This window comes from Polypterus senegalus, chromosome 2 (genome assembly GCF_016835505.1).
Source record: "Polypterus senegalus isolate Bchr_013 chromosome 2, ASM1683550v1, whole genome shotgun sequence".
Classification (NCBI taxonomy): domain Eukaryota; kingdom Metazoa; phylum Chordata; class Cladistia; order Polypteriformes; family Polypteridae; genus Polypterus; species Polypterus senegalus.
The window spans coordinates 54,265,850-54,289,120 of record NC_053155.1 but is presented as its reverse complement, the minus strand read 5'-3'; the positions used below and the strand labels follow the sequence as shown (position 1 = coordinate 54,289,120).

At 35.9% G+C, this 23,271-nt stretch overlaps 1 protein-coding gene across 1 annotated transcript in view; it reads left to right on the top strand.

Annotated features, from left to right (window-relative positions):
* Positions 1–4,479: 4,479 nt before the first annotated feature.
* hao2 (hydroxyacid oxidase 2 (long chain)) overlaps positions 4,480–23,271 on the top strand; it is a 54,637-nt gene continuing 35,845 nt past the window's right edge. The window contains exons 1-2 of the mRNA XM_039743719.1: positions 4,480–4,849; positions 15,186–15,250. Of these exons, the coding sequence (XP_039599653.1) occupies positions 15,222–15,250 (29 nt within the window). The 5' untranslated portion in view covers positions 4,480–4,849; positions 15,186–15,221. The remainder of the gene's footprint in view (positions 4,850–15,185; positions 15,251–23,271) is intronic.

Below are 23,271 nucleotides of genomic sequence, written 5' to 3'. Positions count from 1 at the left end.
ACTTACATTGAATTAATTCACTGATTTTCCATGTAATGTTCCACTTATCCTCCATTCAGTTGTCTCGCTGGGAGCTCTCACAGTCCTTTTATATATCCTGACCCGGAAGTGTTCCAATCCCCAGTCCATGTGACTTTCAATCATTTCCGGGTCAGGTACAAATTCTTTTCTTCACCCTGCTTCCAGAGAGCTCCCAGATGGCGAGCTGACCTGGGTGGAAGGGTGGCAATGTGTCTGGGAGCTGGAGGATTGGTTTATAGTGATTATTGTGTGTATTTATGAGTATTGTGGACGAGAGGGTGTTTTGTACACTGTGGCGAATTAATAAAGTCAACTTGAGGACCTGGTATCTGGAGTCGTGGACAGGGGTTCAAGGGAGCGAGAGCGCCCCCTATCTACCACAAGACAAAACAAGTGGAACAATGGACAGCTAAATATACAGTTCTGTCTCAAGTCCATGAATTTGTCTATAGGGGCTGGCCTAATGAAGTAAATCCTGAGCTCAAACCATATTTTCAGGGATAAGGGATGGGTGTGCTCTGTGGGTAGCTAGGAGCTATTGTTATATCGATGCAAAGATGAAAACCCTTCTTAAGCTGTTGCACCAATCCCATTCGGGTATCTCAACAATGAAATGTTTAGCATGGACCAGGATGTGGAGAAAGAGGCACAACTATGTGAAGAAAGCCAGTGACATTGCAAAGCTCCAGCAGTTTACATCGTTGGGAGTGGCCAGAAACACCCTGGATAAGAATCCATGTTGACTATGCTGGACCTTTTCTAGGTTCTAAGAAGTTTTTAGTAATTGTGAATGCTCATTCAAAATGGATGGACATTTATGTGATGAATAATGCAACTTCTGAAGCCACAACAGAGAAACTGAGACAAGGTTTTAATGTCTTTGGACTTCCCCATACTAGTTTCTGATAATGGAACATATTTCACAAGTGCTGAATTTGCATTGTTCATGAAGCAGAATGGCATATAACATGTGGTATCAGCACCCTTCCACCCTTCTTTGAAATGACTAGTTGAGAGCACAGTCCAGAACTTCAGGAAGGGACTAAAAAAATAAAAGGAGATGCATGGGAGACAAGACTGTCAAGATTTTTATTTAGTTATAGAATCACACCACAAATAACCACTGGATTGTTTCCAGCAGGAATGACTAACATGGCACGACATACTACTTCTAGTGCCAAATTTGAAAATGAAAGTGCAGCAGAAGAAACTAAAATGGAAGGAATGGCATGATAAAAACAGCAAGTTAAGAAGTTTCATGTCTGGCCATGGAGTGTTTGTAAGGAATTGCTGCTACTTGCCAAAGTGGATTCCTGCTGTGATAATGCATTGCACAGGGCCTGTGTTGTATATGGTACTTACAGGCAATGGGCAGACTTTGAAACACAATGTCAACCAAATAAGATCCACTGTCGAGTCAGAAGTGATTCCAGGGCTCTAAGTCAGAAGGTATTTTAGAAGATCGAAAGGGTGAGGTTGTACATCAGGAGATCAAACGTCATGATGAAATTGTAAAACCCCAGGAATCTGATATCAAAGAAGCAGTTGGGCAAGAAAGTCTTCAGGAAACTGCAGAAGGAAAGATAAACGGTCAACAAGAGAAAGGCATTTTTCAAAGCCCTTAAAAGATTTTGTAACATAATTTTTTTTCTCACAAGTAACAAATGTTATAAATGTTAGGTAATTTGTTCATTTATTTTAAAAAAATGTGAGATGATTGCAAAATTCTGTCCTTCGTGAAGAATAAACGGCACATGACCCCATAAATACCATATTATCCGTGAAACACAGTGGAGGTATTCTTATGGCATGATCATGCATGGCTGTGAATGGAAGTCAGTCACTTGAGTTTACTGATAACTAGGGGGCTTTGCCCCCTGCTAGCTTCACTCGCCCACCCCCTCCTATCCCCAACCACCGGGGGCATGCTACGCTCTAGCCTCTTCCCGTCTCTGCCGCTCACGTTGTCAAGGGGTTAGGCTAAACTCACGTTGAGGAAATGCGGTCTGATCAGCTGCTGTCTTTCTGCTGCCGTGCTGCGTGTTCTGCTTGTCGTGCTGCACATCAATCATTTAAAAGCCTGTATAACAGCTGTCCTTTTGTCTCTCGCGGGACGTCAAATTGTTTTCCAAGAAGATCACATACCGTCTCCTTCCAAGTTTTCCAAGATTTTTTTTATAATATAGAGATATGACTGCTGGCAGAAGTAGCAAGATTAATTCTGAAGTGTATAGTGCTATACTATCTGCTCTGATTCAGCCAAAGGTTGCAAAATTGATAGGATGACACCTCACAGTACAGATGCACAATAAGCCAAAACATACTTCAAAAGCAAACCAGGTGCCTTTCAATATAAAGTAGTGGAATATTCTTCAATGACCAAGTCACTCAACTGACCACAACCCAATTAGATATGCATTTCACTTGCTGAAGATAAAACTGATGGCAGAAAGTCCAACAAACAAGCAGAACCTAAAGACTGCTGTAGTAAAGGACTGGCAAAGTATCACTAGGATGGAAACCCAGCATTTTGTGATGGCCACGGGTTCTAGACTTCAAGCAGTCATTGACTGTAAAGGATTTTCAACCAAATATTGGAAATGATCATTATAATTATGATTATATTAGTCTGTCCAAGTACTTTTGAGTCCCTGAAAATAGGGAGACCATGTATAAAAATGTCTGTCATTTCTTAATTGCTCATATGATATTTTGGTAAACCCCTTAAATTAAAGCTGATAGTCTACACTTCAATCACATAATGACTGCTTTATTTCAAATCCATTGTGGTGGCATAAAGAGCTAAAATGATTGAAATTGTGTCACTGTCCAAATTGTTATGGACCTGACTGTTCATAACGGAAAAAAACAATTTACACAATAAGCAACAGAAACACAGTCAATTAGGGCTATGTTTTTATACTAGGTGAGCCCTATACTATATTATGGTGTAATTATTAAGAAACATTCATACCGCTTTTACAATTCATAAAAATCTGATATTGCTTTAATGAACTGGATGATTTAAACAAAAAGTAACTGAGATGAAGGTTGCCTTTCCTTTATCCTTGTCCCTTATCTACATTCAAAGTCGTATGCACCCTTGATTAACAGCTAGTGCTACCTATAGAGGTAATTCATTCATTCAATCTATCTATCTATCTGGCTCGCAGACCCTCTTGAATTTATTACCCCATTGTATTGAAGATCAGTCCTCCCTTTATGCTGAAAGCCTAGCAACTGAAGTTGATAAAGCAAAAAAAGGAAAATCAGTGTCTTCAGCTCTTAATTTTAGCTTTTTCCTCCAAAAATGTATAAAATAGTATTGCTCCCAACTGATCCATTATTCATGATGAAGTCACAAATTTCTGTCCAAATGGACTGTGCAATCATTCATCTCATTTACAAAATGAAAACTTTTTCCCAAGTGTGAATTAATTCATGAGGTTTCTCTTAAAAGTGGTGTATGCAAGGAGAAGACTTACAAACAAGAACATATTTCTATTTAAAGCAAAGCCAGTGTAAGCCTATACAAAATAATAATCATTTCTATAGTTCTATTAATTTATTATTATTGCATAAAATCCATTCCACAACTATACCTATTACAGTAAAAATAAAGGAAAAGCTGGGTATGCTTGGCACATTTTCTATGATACACTACTTACACCACTTTGGAGTAATGCATGTAAATCAGCTCGTCGTTCTACAACTAAAAATGCGGTGGCACTAGAAACCAGTAAGAGGAAACACAATGCCCCCCATACTAAGGGACCTGAACGTCTTCAGTCGTGATCACGATGGCTTAGAGATTAGTGCTTCTACATCACAGTTCCTGGTGACAGTTTAGATCCCGGTCTGCACTTTCTCCTCATGTCCATATGGGCTTTTTACTTTTTTTTTTCTACTAAGTATTTTGTCGGAGTTAGTAAACTGGCCCAGTGTGAGTGTACTCTGGGATGGACTGGAGTCCCGTTTAAGGGCTGTCAATTTAGGCTCCAATTCCCCACAACCCTGAATTGTGTCACTTTTTGTGTAGACAGCAGCAGGTTTTAATATTTAACTTGTGTTTATACTTTATGTTGTCATTTAGTTTGTTCCTTTCGTTGCGTCTAGTTATTTAATTCAACATTTTTATTTAATTTGCCCTCTTTATGTGTTATTCTGGGTAATAAGGTGGCATCCAGTTGTTTTGAAAAGGCAAACAAAGTAATATTGTGAAAATATTAAGACACTCGGGGTGGAGCTTTTAAAAGTCATAAAAACCAGTCCAAAAAGAAACTAAATTAACACAAGTTGGAAAAAGTTAATACATTGCGTAAGAGAAACAGTTTCAGGGTAGCAGTAAGTGAAATTGTAGATTAGAAAGTAATAGAAGTTTACAACAGGTAGCAAGAGAGGCTAAGTTAGCCATTTTAGAGCTTAACCCACTCTTCAAGGGCACCTGTTTTAATTACAAAAGCTTGAATCGTCATTCGGAGCCCACCCACCTACAGATCACCCAGGTCAGTAGCAGATTAAGAGATTTGAATGCTCTCTACTGTAACCTGGTGGAGCAGGCACACATGCAGGCATTGAAGCATCAGGACACAATTGAAAAACACAGTCTGTCTGTGGCTTTTTAAATCCTTCACAAAAAGACCCGTGGCTTCAGCTGCTGACAGCACATGTCACTTTCTAACATGCATTGAGACAAACAGAGGGTCTGGTCAATAGGAAGAAAGGGAGGATGAATGAGTGACAAAATAATGTTAGAGCACGGAGGCCCAGCTCATGACTGAACGTATGGCTTTTTTTGAAGGGTGCTCTCTGAACAGAAATTATCAGTGTAAGTACAGCATTTTTATATTTATATATTCAAATAAAAATATATTAGTGATGAAAATGTATAATGATAAAAATAGACTTCTAATGAAATATTTCTATAATGTGGGAGTTTTCATTTATTATATAGTATGGGACAGGTAGGTTTGAGTGTGTCATGCTACATATGTGTAATAAATATGCATCCATTTTATATGTATATCAGTATAATAGTGATTGAATACGTATATTTAAAATATGAATCTGTGTATATGTACTGTATATACTGTATGCTGTAAAAGTATTTATTAATATAATACTTTACATGAATGCTTATATGTGGTGTATTTTTAGATATACTGTATATATATGTATATATATATATATATACACAGAAATATATTCATAAACAAAATATATACAGAAATATATAGTGCATATATTATTAATTACATAAAATAGAAATACCTGTAAATTTAAATTGAACTTCCATCCAAAAGGGGTTACTACTTTGTTCCCAATGCCAAAAGATAAATAAGTTGGAAAATTAAACAGTCACTACATATCAGTCTATTAAAACAAATTAGTTTACTTTTAATAATGATTTATTATTATGTGACTGTATGCTATATTATCTGTTGAAGCTGGTCTCTGCTACATAATCTGCTGGCAGTCAGCATCAGTAAGATTTTTTTTTATTGTATTAGTATCCTCATCATTTTTAACGCTATCTTAGCAATGTAAAATTTTAAGTATTTGGATACATTTACTAATCGAGTTGTTTGTATGAAACTATAAGGATGTGACTATTGAAATAAATATGTGACTTCAGATATTTAAGCATTTGTTATGACAGATAAAGTAGTGGCAGTTTATGACAATCAGACTTTGATTTAAACCTTAATACTTTACAATGGTGTTTTAGTTCATAATTAATAGTTACCTGAACAGCCCAGTCAGTAGGCCTTTGTTATTGTCTCATTGGTTAATGAGATACAGCAAAAATATTATGTAACTAAGTACTTTTATAAGTACATTATTATTATTATTATTATTATTTCCAGGGGCTAATGCTATTAATTGAGTTGAGCTGCTTACTGTTGAACATGCTGCATACTTCTGTGGTGTTGGTGTGAAAAAGGTTGCAGCAGAACTCTGAGTTAAAGCAGTATTTGGTCATTTAACAAAGGTGATTTAATTTGATTCATTCAAAGTTAGAAACTACTAAAAATCTCAACTCTCTATTAGCAACACAGCCTTAAATTAGTATTGCCTCAGTGAATTTGAATAAATGTAAAAAAGAGAAACATTTCTAATTACTTGTACTCACTCAAAGGCACCGTCCCATTCTCTACATATCACATTGTGCTTCATTCTGTTCAGTCATTGTGTTTTTTTTTTTTTCCTATCTCTGCTGCTTTTCCAATGCAGTCTGTTGGTCGTCAACAGACTTAAAAAGTAAAATTGGGTTTTAAAGGCCACAAATTTTGAGAAACGCTATCATTTAGCGAGACACAAAAATTGTTATCTAAAAGTGGTTGAGGAAAAAACATCACAACTGCTTCTTCCTTTGATGGCATGGAGCATTCATTGATGCTTTTATTAAAACTTTGTGAGTACTGATGAAATTGTCTGCGGTAGCACACTGGCTAATGCGGCAGTTCTCAACCTGTGAGGCGCGCCCCCGAAGTAACAAAAAAGGGGTGCGAAGATGTGAAAAAAAGAAAACAAGAATCGAAACTATGAAAAATACATCTATTGAAATCAAAACAAATTAACTTAAACTACATTCTGATACTAGAAAAATAAATATAGAGTTACATAAATATCGATTAAAGTTAAGTAGGTATAATAAAACCTATAGCAGTGTATCGGTAGCAAAAAATATAGGGTTTAAAAAAAAAACGTTAGGGGGCACAATTAAAACTGTTATGAAAACTGGGGTCACAAATACTTAAAGGTTGATAAAACGCTGGGCTAATGGGAATTGTAGTTCCCATTTCTGTATTTGTACTAGGTTGCAGACAAGATGAAGGGGGTGGAGGGTAATATTTGTTAAATGCAGTACCTTTTTTACTGAATCACTTGTGTGAAATTGATTGCGCTTACAGCCACACCACATGGCAAGCACTTGCCAAACATGTCTTCTTTGAGCTTCTCTAAACTTTGCTTCTTTCATTTTGTGTTTTGCAGATGTCCTTCATTTGCATAAACTGGCACGACCCATTTCTGTGTGAGAATGCTCATTAGAATGTCCCACTCACTAGAGCATTATTAATGACAAATATCAAAAAAATCCATTAAAACATTTTTGAGATTTTTATGTATTTAGTTTTTCTATTGTGTTCTTTTTCCCCTAAATGTTGATATATCGAAATGATCTTTCTTACTGGATACCTACTGCTCTTGATGTATCATCGTATCAAATTTAAGCTTTGTAGCTAAACTAGAAACAGTATTTTTGTTGGTGAGTGAGTGAGCCAGTCAGTTTTATACATTAAAATAATAAAAATAATAGACAATTTGATAAAGCTTTCTTATATTTTGTGCAAATGTGCCTCGGGAATAACAATATATGGATATATAGAAAGTAAAAATATTTTGGTAACAAGGTTGCTTTACATTAATTTAATATTAAATATTAGGAGAGAACAAAACATCACAGTGATGAAGAATGTATGGTTACCACATGTAGCTGGGACTCTCGCTGTGTGGTGTTGACACGCTTTCTCCATGTTTATAAAATTCACCTGCACGGACTGCTGCTTCCTTCAACAATCCAAAAACCTGCTGTTACGTCAATTAAGTCTACAAAAGTGAATCACAGTGATCCCATCTAATGCCACTTCCTGCCTAATGCTTTTTCGAACTTCAGAAATATACTGTATTTGACTACAAAGTACACAGTTCCACAAATGGACAAGTGTACTAGTAGAAACAACTGCCCAGGATTACATGTAAAGATATTGCTTATGTTTACTTTATGTTCATGTTTTCAGATTCTGAATATTATTATATTTATCATGCAAACAAAATTTGTGTTAATCGGTAATTAGTTAAGTGTGCTTTTGAAACTTAATTGTTGAGTTGTATCGATTTTTTTTTTTTTGTTTGATTATGTTTATTTGTGTTATTTTGTCATTACTTTTGTGATTTTTGGATACCATTGTGATTATAGATGCTTTGTGCGCCCTTCCTTCTTAAGCATTGTTTCACCTGGGCAATGTCATATTGTTGACGACAGCAGAACCCATTAGCATTTATGCCCTGGGGTGCAAGCATCCTTAATAATTCTGTTTGAAAAATATAAAAATGACACATAGCCTATACATATCCAGCATGTTCTATTGTAATGTGACTTTTATAAAAGCTGTGTTGCTTTCCAGTTGAACAATCTTCCAGTTCATCTCACGGGAAAGTCAACACCTGTCTGCTAGTGTTGTGCTTGTTAACTTGCTTGTTTTGGTCTTCTGTACTCTTAGTTAAACCCTGTGATGCAAGCACAATTGGATTACGACATTTAGTTAGCAATGAAGAGCATTTCGATTCATTTTTTGTTATCTTTCAATAGGATTCAGTGTGACACATGCAATTATATATTCAAATAATTTATATACCTTACCTACCATGGCAAATATTTTATTATTTATTAAACACAGGGAACAAAAAAATTACAGCCTAGTGAAAAATGCATAATTAAGATAATAGTAATAATTCAACTTTGCAATTCAACTGAAATGTATTTAATTTCACTGTGCCAAACAATCCTCTTGACTGATAATTGTGCAGTTTTGGGATTTGCTGTTTAGTTTGCCAACTATCTGACAGTTAAGGACTTGATTCAGTTTTGTGTGACTCGTTTGCAGGTTGTATTCATCTTACAACTCAAAAGAATCAGTAAATAGTAACCAATTCTCGGTAGGACATAGTAGAAAATGTTGGTAACATAGTGATGAAAATGACACCCACTTGCTTTATGAAGTAGATATTATCTGGCCTGAAGGGATTATAAGTAAACAAGAAATAGGAGATTCGCAAGTCAAACTAGTGTTAAATGTGCTTTTATCTACAAAATGAAAAACCCTGATGATGTCACTGTTTTGATGTGAAATTTTGCATACAACTTGATAAATATTTTTTATGTCTTTATTTGTAACTTAGCAAACAAAGCAATGTAATATTAATGTTACATTATTGATAATAACAGCAATGGTTTGATGGTTTAAGAACCCCTTCCCCCCTTTAGGACGGAGTCTCTTTGAATTTTACAACAGTTGGGTAAATGTCTCTCTGTAGTCTCTCAACCCCCATAGGAAAGTCAGGCTGCCTAACTGGCAAACTTTAGCTCAACAAATGGTTTTGGGGGGAGGCAGGTGTGAAGATGTTTTCTGTTCCCTCATTGGTTTGAAGTATGGCTGTTTGTAACTGGCTTGTGTCAGAAGCCAGCAGAAGTACCACAACGCCCTATTGGCTCTAGGGGTTGGACAGAAAACCTATAAATTTGCTTGCTTTACCCAGCTCTCTCTCTTACCAAACTGATGAAAGACCATCTCACACACCATGAATTGAAAAGGACAACACAATGAAGAGCACAGCTCGGCAACCATAATGAGACAAGCATGTGGCCTGTTCTAAAGAAAGCTGACCACCAATGATGCCTTAACAGTAGAATTACCAGAGCCTACGAAAAAACTTGTAGATCCGTCCCACCTTAAATCGCTCTCCATCAGCATCTTTTGTCCTGTAAATGTGTAGATAAGCAGCAAACAGCAAGCAGCCTGCTACCACATCCCCTCACCCCGCACAGTTTCCTCAGCTCAAGTCTGTTTACCTGCGTGTCAGTTGCTTAGAGTTGTATAGAGTGAGAAGTCAAGCAAAATTATACCTTTTATAAATACTATATCGTTATTTGGAGCACTTGTTTTTCTTGTGTATTCCGTGTCTACAACGATCTATGTAAGCACATCATTAAAATAGAAATGTTTTTCATGTTTTAATAATAATTGACAAAATGTAGACATGAAGTGTATAATGTGTGAAGCCTGAATTCCAAATATCAAAGAAACACTTTCACAAAAGGTACAAATATAACAGAACAAGTGCGCTTCTATTCAGGAATATAACTGCAGAAAAAGAAACCGCGTTAGGGTACGACATTGACGCGCATCTGCTACGATCGCTTCAGTGGCGCAACGGTTTCAACTATTGACTGGTAATCAAAACTTCATGGGTTCGATCCCAAACCAGTCTGTTTTGAGAAGTGAGCTGCTCTTATTCTTACTATTTTAGAATAAAAAACATACATTTGATTTCAGTCTGTAACAGCCAAATAGAAATATCCTTTGTTTGCCACCACCTAAAAAAGTTCTAAAACCCTAAAAAAGTCTTTAGTGAGTTTTGCATTAAGTAATTGTAAAATCACCTGAGAAATTAGTCCTAATGATTGTTTCACAAAACTGTATGCAAATCAAATCTTAACTTGTGTTGCTCATCTCTAGCCATGAAGATCCATCTTGTGTGCCTTGACTTATCAATTTCTTAGATGATTTCCTTGTAAGCTTGATAGTCACATTTGTAGTCGGCACCTTTAGAAGGGGATCAGACAGAAACTAGTTAGGTCTTGTGTATAATTTTATTGTTTTGCATGATTATTTATATTTGTATTATTCTTTTTGTTATGGTCATTGTGTATCCTTTTGTTTAGTCTTGCTCTATGGGTGCTACCAATTAAGCATTGCTTTACAGACATGCTGTCATATTGTTGGCAGCAGTGACACCCATTGGTAGTCACATGAGTGACGTAGAGTGTGATGTCCTCAAGTCCCTGCTGTAAAAGATTGTGGCATAACAGCGTGTGTGCTCATTTCTTATAGCACAGTCCCACTGAAGAGGGGCCACGGTTGCCCAAACTGTTTCCACCTTGCTATTTTTTCTGTCATTCTCACTGCCTCACTCAGTGTTCTCCTAGCGGACCATATCCATGGATTTCATTCTTGCCATATATTTGTAGTTTGTGTTTGTACTTCCAATTGGAATGTGTACATTTATTAAACTGTCTCTAAGGCATAGATGGTCAGGAGTCTAAGGCAGAACTGATATATTGACTTCAGCAAGAATTTTAGCATTTGCTTTCAGAGGGAAGAGCAGAGGTCCACAACAAACTAACTGCAGAGCCTTTACCATCATCTGTCTCTCCACTTTACCTGTGTCAAGCTGTATATTCTCTAAACAATGTCTGAATTTCCATCTTTAAAATACACCTGTGCAGCAACAGCAGCAGCCTCCACTACTTAGAATAATCCAACAAAGCAGATGAAAGAGAAAACAAAATCAAATTAACAATGCCCATTTTACGAACCTTTATTCATCCAAAATCCATTTTAAGATCACGGGGCTTGTCTTGTCACCTGGCAAAAAATGACATCTTCAGAGAATTAATGTGGGTCCTTGCAGGATGTGAGGCTGTTATATTTTAACACACTTTTAAAATAATACAAAAATCAGTGCCTTAAAAATGTTTTTTAAAAATTAATTCCATAATGCGGCTTATTATTTGTTCACTTTCTCAAACCTGCTTAATCTTGCTCAGTGTTGTGGGTGTGGCGGGGTCTGAGCTTCTCACGCCAGAATTGGGCACAAGGCAGAAACTGACCTGGGACTAGTTGGCATCTTAGGACCCATTCATCCACATATCATCACTCACATTGGGTCAATTACTATCACTAATTACTCTAACATGTATTATTTACATAATCCAAAACTAATATTTAGAAACAAAGTGCACATGTGGCAGAAATAAATAATATACACCAACTGAAGGTAACAGATAATGAATGGGTATGTTAAACCACCTCACCTCTGACTTGATGATTTCTTCTGTTACTCAAAAGTGGTGGTGAATTTAAACAAAAAACATTATACTTTGTATAAATAAAATGGAAATTTTGTTCTCACATTTGAAATATTTTTTTCTGAAAAATGTAAGTGCAAGAGCTGGAAAACTTTTGTCCATGATAAATGTAAAATGATAGATCATTATAAATAGCTGGAAACATTGAAAAACATTTTGAAAAGAATATATGTGCACATTTTATATGACATTTTGAAAATTAAACATTTTGCAAAAATGATAATTCAGGAAGCTGAGTTAAACTTATTTTCTTGCAAATCAAGAAGTTTATACTGTTTCCGAGAATAGCAACATGTGTTAGTAATGAGACATTCAGATTAAGGGACACAGACACACAAACAGGCATCTTGCTGACAACAACAACAGCATTTATTTATATAGCACATTTTCATACAAATGATGGCAAGGGAGGACAAAAAAAAAAAAACCCAGAAGGCCCCCTCACCACTTCTTTTACGTTTGGCTCTTGGAATTCTAAGTAGGCACTCATTTAAAGATCTAAGATTACGATTTGGAGTGGAAGGTGTAAGACATTCTGAAATATATGATGGAGCAAGATTATATAAGGCTTTATAAACCATAAGCAGAATTTTAAAGTCAATTCTGAAAGACACAGGTAACCAGTATAGTGGCATCAAAACTGGATAAATGTGCTCGGATTTTCTTTTCCTAGTTAAGATTCTAGCAGCTGCATTCTGCACTAGTTGCAAACGATTTATGTCTTTTTTGGGTAGTCCTGAGAGGAGTGCGTTACAGTAATCTAGTCGACTGAAAACAAATGCGTGAACTAATTTCTCAGCATCTTGCAAAGTTATAAAAGATCTAACTTTTGATATATTTCTTAAGTGGAACAATGTTATCCTAGTGATCTGATTAATATGTGATTTAAAATTTAGGTCAGAGTCAATAGTTACTCCTAAATTCCTTACCTCCGTTTTGACTTTTAATCCTAATGCATCAAGTTTATATCTAATATCCTCATTATATCCATTTTTGCCTATCACTAAAATTTCTGTTTCCTCCTAATTTAGTTTGAGAAAATTGCTGCTCATCCATTTAGAAACACAAGTAATACATTATGTCAGTGAATCAAGAGTGTCGGGGTCATCAGGTGCTATTGATAAGGGGTCGACAAGCGCTATTGATATGTACAGTTGTGTGTCATCAGCATAGCTATGGTAGCTCACGTTATGCCTTGAGAAAATCTGACCTAATGGAAACATGCAGATCGACAGTAAATCCATCTCAAACATGAAGAATTGTTTCAACCTCAATATGATTTTTTGTTCTATACTAAATATAAAGTAAGAAAATATTAAAATGCACTTTTCTCAGAGGGTGGCTCTCTGAGAGGACATAACTGGAACCCAAAAGTTGAATTTGTTAGTATGTTTGAAAGACCCACATTTTGGATTGAACACCATGCAATTGTTACGCCCTTAAATAAAACTTGCTCTTCCTGTAAATACTCCAAAATATTAAAAGATAAAGACCATAATGAGCATGCTTAGTATTAGTAAACATTTGGTCCCACTGTCCACAAACATAGCTGGTTAAGTCAGCATGCAGCTACAGTGCTGCTGTGGTAAGGACCATTTTTGAATTGTCAATAATGATAAAGAAACAAAGGAGGAACAAAAACAGTTACTGCTGAAGGTGAAACAGTGGTGAACAAATTAAAGGGATAATGGGCAAGTGAATATCTGTCCCAACATTTCATTATCTCTGAACTGGAATAAGCAGGTTTGAAAAATAACGAAGAGATGGACAGCTGCACCTTTTTGCTTTGCTTGTAATATTTGAAACATATTTTCTCAGCTTCTAAGAATTTTGTCTCTAGCCCTGTGCTGATATTATGGTTGTAACTTTGTTACTGGATAACTTACATCTGCACACTTAGAGTGGCTGGGGTCTTCTCTGATTCGTAATTGACAGTGATTAACTCTTGATAACTGGCTCATTGCCCAGCAGAAGTGAATATGCAGACTTAGACAGTCCTTGCCTTAAACAGATGCTCCTTGAAGCCCTATGTATCTTGACTCTTTACTTCAAACCCTTGTCTGTACATACAAATACTGTCATTTTTTTTTCCCTTTTTACATTATGATGATTTGGGTGGCGAAGCAGTCTGCTACACATTTGGGACACTCACATCTCCTTTGGTCACATATTGTTAGGATACAGTATGAGACTGGGTGAATTCTTGGAAAAAGGGGAGACAAACAGAGAATGTCAATGTGAGTTTGTTATACTGTAGCTAATGCATGAACTGAGAGCTGTATTAGTTCATAAGCCATGTTTTCTATCAGTTTCATTTGATTTGAATTTGTATGCTGTTTTAAAACAAATTAGCAATATTGATAGTATTTTAATGAGTAAGAAATGGTCAGTTTGCCTAAAGTAATGTGGTAGTCTGAAGTAAAGCCCTTCTGTTTGGACAAAAATGTTCAGGAATTCCATATCATTGCACACAGATGTGTGTATCAGCAGAAATCAATTTTTACGATTTATACTAATCCACCTGCACATATGTAACTTGTGTCTGAACGGTATTTGCAAAGAATTCAGGACAGCTTAATCAGACAACACTAAGTGCTACCATTTTATGAAGCTCTACCAAGGTACAGTATTTTCACATCTGCATTGACTGAGAGTGATGAAGCGTATAAGAGGAAGATGTGCATTTATTTCTGTTCTCTGGTTTTCCACTAAATAAAAAGGTGCATATGTTAGATGAAATGAAAATTCGAAATTGGTCCAGCATGTGGTTGAGTGGGTCTTGAGATACAATTTGTGCTTAAATAAGCTTCCTGCCATTGTTGTTTTAAACTCTTATTACAGTAAGATGCTAATGTATGTGTTATTATCCCATGCACATTCACCACCTTATGTCTTCTTTGTATATCTGACCTATTAGGTGGGTGCACTATGCTCATCTGAGAATACCCGCCTTTCCACTTCCTCACTTTCTGTCATGCACTTGAGTGTACGCTGGGTATTTCAGTTTCATTCTAAATCAATGCAACAGATTAGCTGAATTAACTGGTTGTAAGTGTGCGTGTGTGTCAGGAAGTTCTGCTTTGATCTGCCTTCTTCTCCAGTGTTACTTACTGACTTGCATTTCTTTGCTCCCTGACCCTGCTGTTGAAAATAAAAAGGATGATGGATGTCTTCTAGATGTCAGTACAATGTAAATTGGCTAAAAATACAGGATGATGATTAAAGAACATTCAAATTGCTAACATGTGAACACATTGTTGAAAACAGCAAACATAGGATTCTGAGTATGTTTTCTCACAAACTAATTAGTTCTATTTATTTTAATCACTCTACATAAGCTAAGAGTTCTTTAATTTACACTCCACTAATACTAAAAGATATTTTGTGTATATTAAATTAACGGAGTGTGTATGTTTTTAATAACTTCCTATTTTTTGTTTGATTTTGATAGAGGGTATACATTGCATCATTGTTGGAAAGACAGAAAATGAGTACTCCAAGCTTAAACTGCAACAGGTATGCTACCTTTTCAAAATAAATCTTTTTATTTTAATGATTCATATTTATTGTATTGGTAATAGTTAACACATACTGTATTATGTACATAATTAACTCTAGTCTTAACATTTACAAAAAAAAACTCTGAAATAAACTGCTGTTCTTTTTTTGAGTGAGTGTCTTTCTTGTATATGCAGCGTGGTGACATGGCTAATGCTTTAGACATAAAAGCCTAGGAATGGAGGAGCAGTTAACTATCTTGTGCTCCAGTTTTGGATAAAGCATGTAAATACTTTTACTGTATCATTAACTTGAATATTGCCTTTAGTCAAAAGCCAAATATATAATAATAGCAATAACTAATATATAAGGTGTAAAATCTGGCTTTCCTGGACCAGACTAGGGTGAAACAGATAAGATATATATTTTTATTATTAATTTTACAGAATATAAAAATGATCACAAAAACAAGCAGACTATTCAAAGGTGTACTCATTTATTTTAGGAATGAGTGTAACACTAGTATTATTCATATGTAGAACTACCATATTTTATTTTAATGACTTGTGGAAGATTTATGAATACAAGTAAAATTAAGCCCAAAATTGCAATTTAAAAATATTTATTGAAAATACACATCATTGAAAAAACCTAACATAGTTCTCAAAGTTGTGAAGAAACATGTTGTGACCCAAACTTAAAAGCTTTACATCATAATATAATTTTTGCACCATGAACTAAGGCTGCTTCAAAGTTATGAGGGACACACAAGTCAGATGGACAGTTTTCATAAAGTCTTTGTTTTTAACATAATATTCAATTTTAAGGATTACATGTTCTTAAGAAAGAAGAATAAATTGGTGTATAACGTTTAAGAACATTCAGTATCAAATGTGATCTAATCTAATCTAAATCAGATTTAATAGAGGTCTACCAATGGCCACCTTTTAATGTATGAAGGACACTGCAAGTAAATCAATATGTATTAATTACATTCAATATGGGACACAGCTTTTGTGAGTTTTTCAAAATGCAGTCAACCCTCGTTTATCGCGGTTAATCCGTTCCAGACTCTGCCGCGATAAATGAATTTCAGCGAAGTAGGATTCTTTATTTATAAATCGAATATTTTCGCAGTTAGAGCATAGAAAACCTGTTTACAACCTTCTAAATACAGTATTCAGTAATTGGGACTGCTTTTTAAGGAGATATGGTGGTATTTATTTTAGAAATCAATTTGAAAACTCTCTGTTATTATTAACTTAAATTTACCAAGAAAGCATTTCCAAGGTTGTATCATTGAGTTCTACTTTCTTAACTGACATCTTAATCTGCACTTATATGTGTAAAACACAGCATTTTGTGTATACTGTATATTGGTTATATATATATATAACCATCCATCCATTACATCCTAACGGGAGCCAATCCAAGCTAACACAGGGCACAAGGCAGGAAACATACTCTGGGCAGGGTGCCAGCCACACATACATACACACCAAGCACAAGTTAGGATCGCCAATTCACCTAACCTGCATGTCTTTGGACTGTGGGAGGAAACCCACACAGACATGGGGAGAACATGCAAACTCCACATAGGGAGGACCCGGGAAGTGAACCCGGGTCTCCTAACTGCGAGGCAGCAGCACTACTCACTGCGCCACCATGCCACCACATATTGGAGTTGGACTGTTATTGCTTCATATGTCTAATTTTTATCTTAAGTTCTTATTAGGAAGGTCAATCAGAGATCAAATAATAATTTTGCCTGGTTGTATCAATATAATTACATTTTGGAGGTTGGTGATAATTACTTATTATGACAGCATTATTAAACCCTTCAGATACGGGGAAAAAACTTTTGTGAAAAGTAAATTATTATACTTTGATGTGAACATTGAAGTTACTCATTTAGATTATTTGTTTTATCATAATTTATATCTTACTAAAACAGCTCAGCTTGACTAAGAATGAAAAAGTATTGAATGATCTAGACCAGTAGTTTTCAAGTTCAGTCCTGGAAAACCCCTGTAGTCTTCATTCTAGTCAACTTCTACTTCTGACTAGAATCAAACAATAACTTAGTATATGTTTGTTTACCAGCTTTTCCCGAGAAATTACAAACTTTCACAAACCGTTATCTTTGGACGGTAGTGGACAACAGTATTTGTGTGTTATACAGAGATAAGTTAGCCTTCTTTACTTTGTTTTTTAGGTTTTGATTACTCATATGTACAGTGGATTCATAACATATTTAGACCCTTTTATTTTCTGAATATTTTGTATTGTGGATTTTATTTCAAATTAATAAATTTGACATCTTTGTCCATCATTCTGCATTCAATAATCCATAATGACAAGGTTTCAGAAAGGTTTGAAAATGTATTAAAAATCAAAAACAGAAATCTCTTATTCATATAGGTATTCGCACCCCCAGCTGTGTATCCTGTTTGCTTTAAGTATGTTTGAGATGTGTCTGAAACTTGATAGGATTCCACAAATGGCAAACTGAATTGATATGTGTGCCTTTTTAAAACAATGTCATACAATTTACCAAAAAGACAAAAATCAAACCATGCAGTCCAAGGAACTGTTTGTAGACTTCTGGTATCAAATTGTGGTGAGGCATACATAAAGTCAAGGTTATAAAACCATTTCTAGTGTTTTCAGTACTCCCAGAAGCACAAGGGAATACAATAATTGTGAAACAGAAGATATTTGGAACCACCAGGGGCCTCATGTATAAACGATGCGTACGCACAAAAATATTGCAGACTTCCATTTCCACGCTTATATCGCGATGTATAAAACCTAAAGTTGGTGTAAAGCCACGCACATTTTCACGCTAGCTCAAACTCTGGTGTATGCAATTTCTCAGTTCGGTTTTGCAAACTACTAGTACCCAGCGTCAATGCAGTGCTTTTGTTCCAGTGTGGTTTCCCTTTCTTTTCTAGATCAACATCCCTGATATGGCTTTTATCATATACATTGAAACTAGCAGAATACCCGCGCTTCGCAGTGGAGAAGTAGTGTGTTAAAGAAGTTATGAAAAAGAAAAGCAAACATTTTAAAAATAACGTAAGATGATTGTTAATGTAATTGTTTTGTCATTGATATGAGTGTTGTTGTCATATCTATCTATTTATATTATATTATATATATATATATATATATAGCAAATTACCTGCGATTGGCAGCGGAGAAGTAAAAAGAAAAGGAAACATTTTAATAATAACGTAACATGATTAACAATGTAATTGTTTTGTCATTGTCATGAGTGTTGCTGGCATATATATATATATATATATATATATATATATATATATATATATATATATATATATACACACACAGACACATATATAAACATATATAAATATATATATATACATATCTATACACATATATATACAGTTATATATATACATATACACACATACATATATATACATATACATATATACACATACTGTATATACACACACACATATATACATACTGTATATACAACATATACATATCTACATATATACTGTATATACACATATATATACAAATCTACATATATATATCTACATATATATATATTAGGTGGGACTCGATTAAAAAATTAATCCAATTAATTAGAGGCTGTGTAAGAATTAATCTTGATTAATCGTATGTAATCGCACATGTAAATTTGCCCCAAATTGCAAATGTTTTTTTTTTATATTTAAAACGGTTTTAGTGGGCTTACAGAATCAAATAATAGACATGGACATGAATATTGTAAACTGAAGCTGTTTTAATTTCTGAAAAAAAAGCTTTTAAACTGCATTTGAATTCAAAACAGAAACAAAAATATCATCCCTGGTTAAAATTGTGCAGACTTAAAAATAAAGTGGTAGTTTAAGTACTTTAAGTACATTTTCAGAATAGTATTGTCTTTAAATAATAATAACCAAAATTTCAACATAAAGTGCAGTTTTTCTTCTTAAAAAAAATAAGTCAGAAACATAAAAGGTAATTTGACCAGCTTACTCTTTAAACTCTGAGTAACATTAGCCAAAATTATTTTGTACATTAGGCTAAAACAGTGTGATCATTGAACATTTTGTAATTAGATGTATTTAGAATTACTAACGGTCACGGAAGTCCAATGATCCCCAGTAAGAGCCACAAAGTCCGCTTTCTGTAATGCATCTAATTTTGCTTGCTTTTCAGTGTGCACAAAACCATGCTTTTATCAAGGCTTCGCTTGGGTAGTCGAAATGATCAGTCGTAGGAACGCGCTTTATTCCGACTCTAACATTTTTGTAGCTGTGATGTGTGCATCAGTGTAATGGATGTACCAGGAAATCATGCATTGACAAAAGTTCCGTTTGCTTGGAATTGAAAGTGTGATTAAATGCGTTATTTTTAACGCTATGGAGTACATGCATCGAAGCTTCTCAGCTGTGCTTGTGCTAAGAAAGGGAAAATTTTAAAAATAACGTAACATGATTCTGCGTTAACCTAATATTTTTTCATACGTCCCAAACCAAGGAGATGCGAAGGTAAAATGAATCGGGTTGCGCGCGTACATAGTCAGTACACCCCCTCTCGGGAATCGAACCTCGAATGTCGGCGTTAGAGGCGAAGACTCTACAATTGCGCCACAGCGTTGGGCTTGTCTATGCAAGAGTATGTACTGTAGATCAGGGTATATATATACATTTATATATATACCCGTGTACCGCAGTGGAGAAGTAGAAGTTATGAAAAAGAAAAGGGAACATTTTAAAAATAACGTAACATGATAGTCAATATACAGTAATTGTTTTGTGAGTGTTATTGAATGTTGCTGTCATCAAGGATTTGATTATCATTATTTCTTTCAATCAGGCTCGTATTTGTAGGATGTGTTCAAGTTACATTCCGTGTTTGTCAATCGTTGTAAAGATAAGAGGTTTCATTCATCGATTAGTTCCTTACTGCATCAATAAACAGCTCGTCTTCCTTTTTATCTGTGATGTGACAAACTGCATGCACAAGTTGTTTTTTTTACACTGTCTTCCTTTAGCAGGACATTCACTTTTTCCACCGTGTGCTTTGTTTCCGCAGTAGCTGCACTTATGAATATGATTGTATGTATGAGACGCTTCATATTTTTTTGCTGCCTTCTCAATTGTGTAATTCGGTTTTTGTTCAGCACTCTTTGGAACTGTTGCTTTTGTCTGCGCATTGCGCCAGTTCACGTGAGCCGCTTGGTGTTCTTGCATCGAAGGTTCCCAGCTGTACTGGTGCCATCTCGTGTAATGTCAGCTAAGACCCGGCACTTAAAAGTTTCTCTCGCAGTTTCAATGAGTTTGTGCCAAACACCACCCTGACCATCTCATCTTCCTCTGCATAAGCACAGTCCTTCACACGTGAATATTTACCGGCAGTGTTTGTATTGGATTGCCGCTGATGGACGGCCTTATATGGGCAGGCACTAAATTACAAACGCTAGTGGCAGCCTGTCTATGAACTTAATTTAATATAAACTTACGGTTCACGCCGTGCTTTGTTTCCGCAGTAGCTGTACATATGAATATGCTTGTATGCATCATTTGCTTCATAATGGTTTTCTGCCTTCTCAATTGTGAAATGGCGTTTTGTGCTCATCGCTGTTTGGAGTTCGTCCTTGTTCTCTACGTACTTACGTAGGAGGCGTGATGATGTCACACGAAACTCCGCCCCCCACGGCCATCTCCAACTCAAGACTCCATTACATTATATGGGGAAAAATAGCTTCCAGTTATGACCCTTATGCGTAGAATTTCGAAATGAAACCTGCCCAACTTTTGTAAGTAAGCTGTAAGGAATAAGCCTGCCAAATTTCAGCCTTCTACCTACACGGGAAGTTGGAGAATTAGTGATGAGTGAGTGAGTGAGTGAGTGAGTGAGTGAGTGAGTGAGTGAGTGAGTGAGTGAGTGAGTGAGGGCTTTGCCTTTTATTAGTATAGATTAACTGCATATTGTTTATTAGTTTAAGGCATCTGATTGTAATTAACCTGTAACAATATAATAATCCACGGAATGGCCAAACTATTCCAGATATCATAGCTTCTTTAGCATTGTTACTCTCACTGCACCTTCTCCTTCATTCAGCTGCTCCTGTTAGGGGTTGCTACAGCAGATCATCTTTTTCCATATTACTCTCGCTGCACCACTCAGAGTATTTATATCACTGTATCTGAGGGTGAAATCACAGCCCTACAGCAGCCGATTGGAAAGGGAATTATTGGTATACAACATCAAGCACACGCTGCCTCAGCCATGCTGTCTATGGATTTGCTCTCATACAGCAAACACTTCAGAGACTTTCTTGTACTGACCTCGTGGTTCAGAAACAGTTTCATCACAAGAACTATAAATGCAATCAATCAGTCCATTAAGTCCTTCTTATAAAACTGTTTGTACTTATAAGTAGAATTACCTCACTGTAAACTTCCACAGCTCAGGTTATCAGAGGCCTTCAAACAGGTAGCGGCTAATCTGACTGCTTAGCTGTGACAGAGCTTTCTTGTCCAACATTGTGTCTCTTTCTGAGCTTTACTGTGCCTGCTGCCAGTTAAAAATTAACTGTTGTTTAAACTTCGGTCCATTTGCTTTATTAAAATTTGTTATATGCACATTGATGTTAATTTTGTGAGTATAGACATCTGGTAAATATGTGCATTTATCTTTATATTTTATTACTGAAAAGGTCCCATTTATCCTTTATTATGGTGACACATTATCTGTAGCTGTTTCATACCAAATTTCTTCTCTGTAAAAACTGAAAACATTTGTTCAGTTTCTTGTATAACCCAGAGGGTGTCTGAACTGTGAAAACTGCTGATAAGTGCAGATTCCTAACCAACACAAAACAGTTTCAAAGGTCATTTGAAGGTTTCATTGCAGTGTTTGCTTCTGTGCTGACTACTCAAAAAACAAACATGCATTTCAAAAGTGAACCTTGTCCATGGGGTATTTTTTTGGTATATGTCATTTATCTAAAACTTTTTAGTGGCTTCATTAAGATTTATTATATTTTTTCAACATAGTAATATTAAAAAAAGACTTTGCTCATGCAGCACGTGAAGGATCTCCATTTGACATTTCTGTGTAATTATTAGTTCAGATCATCCATTTACTGTATTGTATGACCCAGAGTCATTACTGATTGCACATAAAAGAGTCATAAACTAAACTGATTTGAATGAATCTGTTGAGAAAATCTACTATATATCTATATATTGTGACAGAATTAAGTGCTTTCTCGCACCCTTGTACCCTCAGACCACACGTCAGACACCAGATAAAAATCCAATAATTATCTATTATAATAATAATTGTGCACAAAGCACCACCATTCCACTATTCTTCAATAAACAATAACCAATAAATCACAATCCTCCACTCCCAGACGCTTAGCCACCCTGCCTCCCAACTCAGCTCATTGTCTGGGAGCTGCCACAGTCCTTTTATATTCCCTGACCCGGAGGTGTTCCTGCCCAACAGTCCACAAGTCCTTATTCCTTCCGGGTCAGGGTAAATAGTCCGTTTCTTCAACCCGGGAGCATGTCGTTTCATCCTGTCACGTGACCGTGACGCACTCCCTGGTCATAGGGCACATAAGGGCCCCCAAGGTATCCAGCAGGGCTGTGTACAAACACTACATAGTCCATGATGCCCTGCTGGAACTCGGGGGGCATGATCATGCTGTCGGGAGAGCTCCTCCTGGCGGCCTGGGGTTAAGGGCCGGAGTGAAATGCCGGCAATCCACCACAATATCTACTAATATACTACTGTAGTAGAGCTGCCACCTCACAACACTTCAGTCCCAGCCTGATTTCTTAGTCCCTTTTCCTTCCTTTTTCACTTCTGCTTTCCTCCCACTGCCTACCAACCACAGTTAAGATAAGGCAATAATATTAAAGAAAAAAGAAAACAAAATCTGCAGGCGATCCAAGGCCAAAGGACCACCCAGCCCCCATTGGGAACTGTACCTAACATAAATGTTCTTAAATCAGTCTTCTTGGTTTTCATGCTTC